Genomic DNA, 11151 nt, shown 5'->3' with positions numbered 1-11151 from the left:
GCGGGAGTAGGCTGCGCACTGGGTACTCACAAGTCGAGTAGTAGAATTTTTACTCACCCAGCTGAGTTACTCACTCATGTCCCGAGTATTGTTGAATGAGGATTACTCACTTGCTGAGTACCTAGTATGGGTCTTGGCAACTCAGTTATATCACGTGTTTGATTAGCCATTACTTATGTTAAAAACGGGGCGCAACTTCATTGATCAAGACGCCATAACTCCATAACTCCATAACTCCATTCCCATATTGTTGATGTCCTATTCCACACTATACCCTTTGGCCTTTAGGTACCACGTTACCAGAAGGTTGCCAGAACTCATCTGACCTTCATTCCTGGGTGAGACACATTTCCATCAATTAAGCCCACAGCTCCATGATTAAACATCATATCCCGCAAACGCCAAACCAATATCATATCCTTTGCCTGAATTCACTCTCTTCGCATGAATAGTGAGAAGGTTTATCACTATAACTGTTAGTATGTCCCTGTCACTATACTTAAACATCATACTCTCAAATTCTTGAATGAGGAAGCATTCAGCAGCTTCCTGAAGAGCTAGGATAGCAGATTGCTGGAAGCGAAGATTGGACTTGAAGTCTTCTGCAATTTCCCTAACAAGACACTGGAATGGGAGCTTTGGGATAATTAGGCTAGTATCGAGTTGCTGTCTTCTGATATCGTGGAGAGCCTTGCTGAAGTAGAAGAGGTTATCCTGGACGCCCATGAGGCACTCCGCTTCGGGCTGGAAGAGAGCGGGAGGGAGGGAGAAGAAGGAGTCGTCGTCGGGGGTCGGGGAGGAGGTGAAGGAGGGGGGTAGGGAGGCAGGGCGGTGGACAAGCTCGTCGACCGATATGTGGAATTGGAAGTACTCCTTGATGAAATCCATGAACCGGGAGTCTTCGGGGTGTGTCTCGCGGATGAGCTTCTGGTAGGCTTGTAGGTGCACGCGGTGCTCTCCTGTCGTCTTGCCCTCTGTTAGGCTCTTGACGACGAAGCAGAGCATTTGACCGTAGCGAACGGAGAGGACGACGTTCTCTGTCGTGCCGGGGTTCTGCCGCTCGATGTCGAGGACAAACTCCTTGACGGCCTCTTCCTGGTGGAATAACGCGCGCTCGCAGAGGCTATTTTCTGTGACGTCCGGGTGCTTGGCCAGGATCGCGCGCCCGTATTCGCTTTGGTAGTCGAGGTTGCTACTCGATAGAGATAGGATCGAGTGCATCAGCCCGAGGTGCTTGACGGCCATCGGAAGCAGCATGTCCTTGAAGGCATTCTTCTGCGGGCCCTCAACCGTCAATACTGCGCTAAGACGGAACACGTAGTGCTCGAAGAAGATGCGGTCGCCGGCCGTGTCGACGCCGTGGATCACAGGTTGGAGTTGGATGTTGGGGATGCACACGCGGCTGAGCTGCGCGGTCGACTGGGCAAGCACGAAGGTCGAGATATCCTTTGACCAGACGGCTGTGCCTTCCTCTGCCTTCTCCTTGCCCGACTTCCAGATGGCCGGCTCTGGGTAGCCTTCGCACACCACGGCGTTCTTCTCGCAATTATTGCCTGTAGGGTGTTAGTTACTCTCAATAACCTAGGTGGCTACCAAAGCCACAGCGATTATCAGGGAACAACATACATCTCGGCTTCGCCTCGTCACACTTCTTCTTCCGTTTCCGGCATGTAATACACCCCGTCTTCGACCTCCCCTTCGTAATTCTATTGATCGACTCCGGCACAATCGGATGTTTCCGCGGCCTCCCCCTCGGCCTCTTCACTGCCACTGGCAACATCAATTCCATCGACCGCCGATGGTTCTCAATTAGCGCCAACGCTGCATCGTCCCCTGGCGACTCGACCTTCGGCTCAATTAACTCGTCAAACTCCTCCTCGGGTATAACATGTCCACACGCATCCACCTTTCTCTTCACCCCCCTCTGCTCCTCCCACGAGCACGACGGCGTCGCAGAACCTACCTCCTCCTCCTGCCTATTATCCGCCACCCTCCCCACTGCACTTGTCGTAATCACCCCCATATTCACCACCCCCAGCATCCTCCTCCTCTGCCCAATCGTCCTTCTAATCCGCGATATATGCGCGATTAGAGAGTTCTGGTAATCCTCTGGTAATCCTCTGGTAATCCTCTTACCAGACTTTGCGCGGCGCATGGCCTTCTGAGCATGATTGTTGCTAGCTTGAGATGAGCGAACTGGAGCTTTTCTTGCTGTGCCCACGGCCTTTTCCTTTCCCTTTCCACCAAGCCCAGAGCCAGCCCGTAATCCAAGTGGCATCCTTGGTGCTGTGCCACCAGTTGATCTCCTAGCAGTTTGCTTGGTACGAGCCATTTGCTAATATCAAGGTGAGTTAGTGAAGTAAACACAAGACAAAGAAGTAGATCAAAAGATATGTGTACTTACAGTGAGTTTGTAGGAAGAATATTGCAGAAGAAGAGTATAGAAAAGAGGTAGAGGTTGAAAGGTATGTGTTTCATATGAAGGTGCGCGTTGTGGTGTTGCTTTTGGAACAGTAATTCTTTGTAGGTGAATATTCTTTCACGAATATTTTTGTTTGCAACTTTAAAATAACCACGACCTTAGAACGACCTTCCTTGGTTACTCTCTGATCTACACATTCTTCTTCCCTTTTGCGCCTTCACCTCTTCACTAGGACTTCAAGTAAGTTTATTATCTTGATTCTATAGCCAGAACTTCTGGCGATCTTCTGCTAATCACGTGTTTAGTATGGCGAAACGCAAGGCACCTGAAGAACTCTCCACTAATGTGAATACTATCAAAGCTCGCAACCGCATCTCCAACCTTACTGAAGATGAGAAGGCTGTTCACTTAGCACTCAAGGCTGACCATGCTGATCTGAGCTACTACTTAAAGAAGTTATATAAGTCTGCAAAGTATATCGCTGCCTCTACTGAAGACAAGACACGTCTACAGAATGAATTGAAGGTTGAGCGTATTCGTGTTCAGTAAGTTCCTTCTGGTAATCTCTGGTAGCCTCAATCTAACTATAAACAGGACTGAGAAGGGTACCCATTGTAAGGACACAGGGCACCCAGCTCACAGTAATAGCATATGAGAGTGCGAGTCGGAGGCTAAACGGATGCTATCCTATAGGTCTACTACGAAGGATACAAAAAAGATGAAGGGGGAACCCCGTGAGTCATTTCCCTCAAGTACCCGAAACCCCTCCAACTCGGTTAGCCCGCCCAAATGATCACATGTGACCTGCAGCTACTCAGAGTCTGCTCCTTGTCTGCTCCTTAGAGTGAGAGACGAGAGGGCATCCTTACACCCATGCATCTTGCATTGCGAATCAGAAAGTCAAGAATATTAGCGCCTCTTCTTCTTCTCCACAAGCACCACCATCTACTCCGCCACAACTTCTGTCTGAGCTTGCTGCATTTGAGGGTATCTCAAGTATCCCAATCGATGACAATCATAACAGCGAATGGGAGGATACTGAGGTTGAAGACGATTTAGAGTTGGAGCTTATGTTACGGCGCGACGATATTTTAAATCACGAGGCTGTTCTACCAGATGAGCTTTCCGATGAAGAGATCGCTAGCATCCAGGCTCTCTTAACTCAAGCGCGCATTGATGTATGCTACCTCATAGTCTGGTAATCTTCTGGTAATACTAATAGTTGATAGGCCCATGAAGAGTCCAATTTCCGCAAGTGGCAACATTTCTGGGATAGATGTATCCGCTCATATACGAGAAAGGCTGGAAAGCTGAGAAAGAAGCCTGAGCGTCTCTTTGAGTATATGCCGTGGATTGATGTAGAGGAAGGGTACGTCTCTGATCATCCTAGCAATCTTCTGGCAATACTAATTGTTTATTATAGCACTTTTCATGAGGTTATCCCACCACATAAATATTTCTGTTTGTACGAGCAGGCAGTTTGGACAAACTTTACAGCTTGGAAGTTTGGAAAGTGGGCCCAATTACCAGGACCTGCGCAGTGGTACCCAAAGTCTTACAATCTTGTCGACAATGGATGGTTGCAAGTCTCCACTCATAGTTCTAGCTTCAAAGAGGCATTCTTACTTGTCTACTCTAAGAAGTTTGATAAGGAAAAGTGGGCTAAGGTATCAGGAGAACTTGAGTTTGCTAAAGTTATAGCGCTGGAGTACCTGGTTTTCCAACGCGAATAGGGGCTATAGAGAAATTTAAGTACTTCATCGTAGCCAGACTTCTGGTAACCTTCTGATAATCGAGCAATTTGCCAAATGTCATCTCAATACTCAGAGTTGTTTGATTCTGACAATCCTATTGCAGATGTATTCTCAGACTCTTTTCCATCTTCTCAACGACTATCCTCATTAAATCAAGTCCCTGCAGGCCTTGAATATATTGGCAAATTAAACCAATTCATCAAATGGACTAAGGATACACACGATGTATTCATTGAGTGGTGGAAGCTATCACAATGGTATGAACAACACTCAGATCATACTACAAAACTCCTTACGAAGATTGAATGGGACTCAACGAACCGGAGTTCTCAATACTGGAGAAGTTATCACCAAGGAGCAGACCGGCTTTCTGGAGAACCATGTGTCATTTGTAATTATTGTTTGAAGGCCCTTACGCATCCTGCAATCAAGTCTGCTGGCCCAAAGTCTATGGCAACACATCTTGCATCGGACATTTGCAAAAAGAAGTCACGGATGGGTAAGGATAGTCTCTATCAAATGCGAATCAATCAAATGCGACCTCAACAAGTAAGGATTACCAGATTATTACCAGAATCATGTAGGTTAATATCTATAATAGGGTCATATTCTCACACAAGAGACATTTTATGAACAAGTTCTATACACAGTTATCTCGACTCATAGCTCGTTCCGCTCAGTCGAGGATACTGAATGGAAAAGGCTTGCTATCTTACAGAATCCTCACTATCCACTACCCTCAGCAACAACTATTCGAAACCTCTTAACAACAAAGCTCACACAAATCGAAGAAGAGATGCTACAAGATGTTGTTCCTGGTTCAAAGATTGCATTATCGCTCGACTGTTGGTCAAGTGTTACTCGACTTTCATTTATGGGTGTTATTGCATCGTTTATCGACTGTCATTGGAAAATGCAAGAGGTCTTGATTGGCTTTGAACCTATATATACAGAGCATACTGGTGCTGAGTTATGTGGAATACTTGAAAAAGTTATCACAAGGCAGCATTTAGAAGGACGAATTATATCCATTACGACTGATAATGCGTCAAACAACACTTCGATGATGAGAGATGTGGAAATAATGCTTGATAGTATTGCGGACAACGAGCATTTTATTGGAGGAAAGGTACAACACATACCCTGCCTAGCTCATGTTATTCAACTTGCCCTTAGTGCTCTCCTTGGCCGAATCCAGATTACGCCAACAAATCAAGAGATCTTAATGAACTGGGAAGAAGAGAACCAGATGAAGGGCCTTGCAAAGTTACAAAAAGACAAGGGTATCGGATTTACACTTGGAAAGGTATATATTCTCTTGTTAGTTCTGGTAATCTTCTGGTAGCTTTTTCTAATATCTCATAGCTCCGGAAGCTCACTATCTTTGTTAATTCAAGTCATACTCGAAGGAACAGGTTTATGACTTTGCAAAAGGCAAACATGAACTGGGGTCAACCATCTCAGAGACTACTTCAACTTATTCAAGATGTATCAACTCGATGGGATTTGACATGCCATATGCTTCTGCGAGCACAGCAACTCAAGTCAACAATCAATCAATATACCCGAGGCGATCATGGTGCTCATATGTTTAGACTTGGCGAGGTAGAATGGAAGCACATCAAATACATCATTGATCTTACAAGACCATTCAACTTCTTTACAACAAACATTGGATCGTCAGCTGGACCTACTGTCTGCTATACACTCGGAGTATATCAAAAACTCTTATCAACGCTTGAAGGAACTCGGCACCGGCTACGGCATAAGACATATCCATGGGTAGCAAAGATGACTTTAGCAATCGATGCTGCAGAGAAGAAGATTAAGAAGTATTATAACAAGCTATACACAAATACTGGATCTATCTTCGCATTTGCTAGTATCTTATATCCTAGTGTGAAGCTCTCACACTTTAACAAAAAGGTTTGCAAGCTTGACTTTTCAATACGAAATTGGGAGACAGAGTTTGAACAACAGTTTAAGACTCTTTATAAAGAGCAGTACTCTACAGTGCGAGTTGCGAGTCAATTAGGATTACGAGATGCAGATATGGATCCATTAGCCTTAGTATTGCAGCAAAGTCAGACATTAAATGGGACTCGGGGCCAGAGAGAGGAATATGTGAATGAGGCTGATCTCTATCTTGATGCTCGTAAGTTCCTGGTAATCTTCTAGTAATCTTATTCTAACTTGTATAGCACATGTGTACACAAAGATATTGCTATTTTGGCAACAAAAGGAAGAGCAATTTCCTGGTCTATCAGCAATGGCTCATGATATACTTTGTATTCCTGCTGCTGAGTCTGGAGTTGAGCGAGTCTTTAGTGCCGCAAGGGATGTGTGTGGCCACCAACGTGGCCAACTTAATCCTGAGACGATTAAGAGTATTATGCTTGTATATTACTCTCGACAATACAAGAATTGTCAATGTCATCGTGACAAGCTTGCAGATATGATGGACGTCGTTGATATGACTGAGGAGCAAGTAGAAGAATAGTATGAGGCACAACGACAACGGATGTGCAATTCTATCGAGTTACAATATATCAGCGATGAAAAAGAACTACGATCAAATACACATATCCGAGAGACATATTCAAAGGTACAATATCCTCCGTTTAACCCTCAGCAGCCACAGCAACAGCAAGACTTATCACAAGCCGCACATGAAGAACGACAAATGAGCTACCAACAAGGTGAAGAAAGAGATAGGGCTGACCGTCTTAACGAGACCTTATACGACATCCCAGATGACGATATCCTAGCTAACGAAGATATAAGAGAAGATGGTAATAATGAGGAGCCTATACTTCCAACTATTCATGAAGATGAAGATAAGGATATGCCGTCCTCGCCACCAACGCCTATCCAACATGCTCGGAAGACTGGAAGAGATTTAGTTGATATCTTTCAAGATACTCGTCAAGACCCCATAAATACTTTAGGTATTAGTAGGTCTGGTCGGCCTCATCAAGCAAGGTGGAGAGATGTTCTTAAGCATATATAATAGATAATAGCGTTATGATAATCTTCTGATAATCGTGGTACTTAGATAGAGGAATATACATGATTCGTTCTCACAGCTTACTAGAGATGGCGAGAGTGATGCTGATAGATGTAATACTTTAACTTAACCATAAAACAGTATTAATCGTATGAGGGACTGTTCACATGAAGCATAAATCTTACACATGATAGCCGAGTACTCACTGGGTTTTTACAGAGTAACTGAGTATTGACCTCACTCACCGAGTCGAGTAAAAGGTTCAGCTACTCACCCAGCTGAGTAACACACTGAGCGAGTGAGCCGAGTATTGAGCGAGTAGTGCGCAGCCTAGGCGGGAGGTTCGTAGGTTAATAGAAGTGATAACATATATATATGCATATTCGCCATGAGTCTCGAACAGTATAGAATGACACACGTGCTACAACAGCCCTTATAAGTCGTGTAGGACGTGGTTGGTGTAGTCAAGAGCCTCCTTTCTTTCAAGAGTCTTGAGGCTCTTCGTGCTGACAAGCTTGCTAGAAAGTACGTCTTGTCATACGTGACAGGTTTTTTTTCGGGAGTTTCGGGTTTCGGGTTTCCCAGTGTTGGCGTTGGATTCAAATACTGTACAGTAAGGTACCGTTCACCGGTGAAGCAATATATATAGACATGTTCCAGGATGTCGTATAGAAATATCGTGATTGGAAACAATAACAGCCACGGACGGATCCCTGGAATCAGTTCCCCTCGCAGAGCCTCGCCCGTTTTATCCTTGCTTTCCCAAACGCCGACATGAATGGAAAGTGCGGCTCTCCAGGCACAAAATCATCCAATCCCCCTGTAACCTAGTCTGGCCGTCTGGCCCTCAGGAACCATTCCCGTATCTACTAATCCACTAAATGCACTAAACCTGGCTTGTCTTACTTTGTCTTACTTGTCTTACTTGTGGGAGGCTAAAACCGCCAGCCTCGTTTTTACGTCCCACCATTACCCCCCATGTAAGATGTATTACGTTATGAATGAGGCTCTTAGGTTATCCTTCTTTTCTTCATATCGTCATTTCTTAATCTCATTTTTACCTCCTCATTCCTTGCCTCGGGAAAACGTATGCCATAGGTCTGTCTCAGCTAGCTCCCGGCGGCTCAAATGATCATGGCCCCTTGCTGCTTTGATTGAGGCTCCTCTCAGACTAACTACGGACTCCACTTTTTGTATAAGACCCCCCATGCCCTCTCAAGGGCACGACTCTCATAATAGCTTCCGGTCTCGTCTCCCAAAAAAATTCTCTGCGATGCAATCAGCCTCCCGTCGTTCATCTTTAATACGTTTGGTGCATATAAGTGCGCCCTGTTCATCGCTTCCTAGCCGCCCATGAGTTCCCTGGAATCATTGCCAAACGAGCTCTGGTGGGCTATTGCTTCTTCGTTAGAAATCGAGGATGTCATCAGCCTATCTAGGACATCGAGGCAGTTATATCAATACGTTTTTAGTAACCAGGTGTCTAGGGCTGTAGCTCAGGTTAGTGATATTCTCGTCGCCGACGCTCATTTTACTGTGTCTGTTGCTCATATTCTCTCGGAAAAGGCCAAAATCCCATTGAGCAGGGAATTCATTTCGGCCACGCAATGTCGCACGAGCTCGGCCCAAGCCTTGCGTAAATGGGCCAAGAAGACGGAAGCATTAACGACAGCGAAACCCTACTCGGTCGCCATCGTTGGTGTAGGGCAAACTTATATGTACTCCAAAGGTGCTCTGTGGTACATGCACAACGGTACACTACGTCTGCTGGAAACACGGCAATCCCCTAGGGAGGAACTAGTTGTTGATCTATCTAGTCTTCTCAATAAGACTGCTTTTAAGGCGCAGTCAAAGGTTGCAGGATCATTCTCGTTCCTTCATTATCATGAGGATGTTTTGTCCTGTTTGTTCAGATACGCGCACCCAAGACGTGGAGGCTGGCTTATTGCGGTGGACGTTAAGAAACCAGCTATTCTCCTCAGCACTGAGGTAGCCTCAACTGAAAAACTCTTTGCACGTCATGATAGAGACTATCTCTACTACGGAGTCCACATCTCCAACGACTATGACAACCGCAAGAGGTGGGTTCTTCATGGGTATGATTTAAAGAACGGCAAGTTTCTGGGGCGCAATAACTTCCTCTATGATCTAATTGGTGCTGAGATTGGCTCCACTATCTGCTTCGAAGTCGTGGATGGCTTTTTCTATGCAGTTTCTAACCAGACGACATATGAAGTGGAGGAAGTTGACTGGACATCTTTCTACCATGGCAGGCGATTTCCACTCAGCAATACATCTGAGAAGAAGCTAGACAAAACAGAAGATCAGCGTATGTGGCGCCGCCAACACCTCGAAGGGCCTCTAGACGATCGCTGGACGAACCTTGCTCTTGCAATCGACGAAACAACTGGCCAACTCACAATCGTGGAATCACGCAAGGAGTGGCTCGAGGGCCGCACCGTCGGCCAAAGAACAGTTTACAAAACCAAAGTTGTTTTTCCCAAGCGGCCAGTCACGGAGAACAACAGCAGCAGCCCCCCCCAAGCTAACACTGCGCCCGCACTGCCGCCCGCCTCACCAAATACGTTTCAGCCATTCGGCACTGCACCATTCCAAGCGCAGCACCCCATGGATTACCCCTCGTCCTCACCCTCCTCGGACGAACACCAGCGTCGCAAAGAAGACTTGGCAGCACTAACCCAAGACCGCCTCGCGCTCACCATCACCGCCTCCAACAAACCGCACTTCTCGCCTTCCCAGATCCGGCTCCCGAGGAACGTGCACGCCGAGTCTACTACGCTGCCAGGTCAGCGCTCCTTCATCGTCACCAAGACGCCAGTGAGATGCTATGATCTGTCTTCTAGCGCGTTCGTGGACCTGGTCAATGACATCCCGCACCCTGATCCAGGAGTGCAGCAGTGCTTGCGCATCCGGGCGTGTTCGCGCCGCCGCAAGGGGCCTGCGCGTGGGGGTGACGGGATTATCCCACCTCTAGCACGCAATCCGGAGACCGGCGAGCTAGAGGAGGAAGAGGGGTTGGATGAGGAGTATGAAGACGGCACAGTCGAGATGTGGCCGCCAGCACCGGATGCACAGGGGAAGTATAGCGAGGGTGGACGGGACCTCCACGTGCTGATGAATCCGCCGGGGTATATGGGGAAGGTGCACGGGACTTTTGATGGGACGGGGTTGGTTTATTCGACAGGGGGGGAGGGGCAGAAGGCGATTGTGTTGGTGAATTTTGATCCCGCGGTGTATCTGCGTGGATTGAGGAAGTGCTCGATGGATGATTTGGGCTCGGGGGGCGGTGCTGCATCTGCTACTTCTCGGGCGTTCACATCCCAGGAGTCTAGTGGAGGAGCATCACCTAAACGGCCTAACTCCTCGATATTCACCACGGCAGAATATGGTATGAAGGCGTCCTACCATTCACCAAAACGGGCAAAAACAACCCCATCACCCCCTACTCCGTGCCCAACTGAAGGACCAGCACCAGCACCAGCGGTAAAGCAGCAACCAAACTGCCCCTGGCTCCGCCGCGAAGCAGCAATGTACCTCTCGATATCACGAGGCTTCGATTTCGGCTTATAACTATCTAGCGTATTAGTGTGCGTACTTCAAACAATACAAATATTTTCCATACCAACCCCCTTCCTCCCCTCCCCCACGCCTTATCCCGCGCGTGTCGTTCGTGAGATGCCCAGTTCGCTGCACGTGCTGTATGTGCTATGCCCGCTGTCGCAGCTCCCACTGTAGATCCCCGCTCGCGATGTGACCCAAGCTCCCAGCCGGCCATCGGCACACGGATGAAATATGCACGCAGCTGCGCAACCAAACGCCCAGCTTCGGTGAGGGAAAATGCATCATCCAGCACACCGAAAAGGCTGAGCCCAAGGCAGACAATATCGGAACGCTCACCGGTGCGGCCTGCTGATGTGTGCGTAGGTGCAGCAGTTAATAGAAATAAC

The 11151-nt window shown here is 47.2% G+C and overlaps 3 protein-coding genes across 3 annotated transcripts; 2 read left to right on the top strand and 1 right to left on the bottom strand.

Moving 5' to 3' along the window:
• Positions 1-234: 234 nt before the first annotated feature.
• Positions 235-2469, bottom strand: VC83_03120 (uncharacterized protein). The gene is made up of 2 exons (XM_024466769.1): positions 1627-2469; positions 235-1553 (listed from the first exon to the last, which is right to left on the bottom strand). The coding sequence occupies exons 1-2, from the start codon at positions 2330-2332 to the stop codon at positions 379-381; spliced, it is 1881 nt and encodes a 626-aa protein (XP_024325327.1). The 5' UTR covers positions 2333-2469; the 3' UTR covers positions 235-378.
• A 259-nt stretch (positions 2470-2728) lies between these two features.
• On the top strand, positions 2729-4385 carry VC83_03119 (uncharacterized protein; the record flags this gene model as incomplete). Its single annotated transcript, XM_024466768.1, has 5 exons — positions 2729-2967; positions 3017-3036; positions 3323-3600; positions 3652-3791; positions 3846-4385. The coding sequence occupies 5 exons, from the start codon at positions 2729-2731 to the stop codon at positions 4153-4155; spliced, it is 987 nt and encodes a 328-aa protein (XP_024325537.1). The 3' UTR covers positions 4156-4385.
• Positions 4386-8109: 3724 nt separating this feature from the next.
• VC83_03118 (uncharacterized protein) lies at positions 8110-10831 on the top strand. The gene is made up of 2 exons (XM_024466767.1): positions 8110-8683; positions 8750-10831. The coding sequence occupies exons 1-2, from the start codon at positions 8537-8539 to the stop codon at positions 10772-10774; spliced, it is 2172 nt and encodes a 723-aa protein (XP_024325536.1). The 5' UTR covers positions 8110-8536; the 3' UTR covers positions 10775-10831.
• The last annotated feature ends 320 nt before the right edge of the window (positions 10832-11151 follow it).

This window comes from Pseudogymnoascus destructans (assembly GCF_001641265.1).
Source record: "Pseudogymnoascus destructans isolate 20631-21 unplaced genomic scaffold scaffold_7, whole genome shotgun sequence".
In the NCBI taxonomy this organism is placed as follows: Eukaryota; Fungi; Ascomycota; class Leotiomycetes; order Thelebolales; family Thelebolaceae; genus Pseudogymnoascus; species Pseudogymnoascus destructans.
Note: the sequence above shows the minus strand (reverse complement) of the source record. Positions and strands in the feature narration are given on the sequence as shown.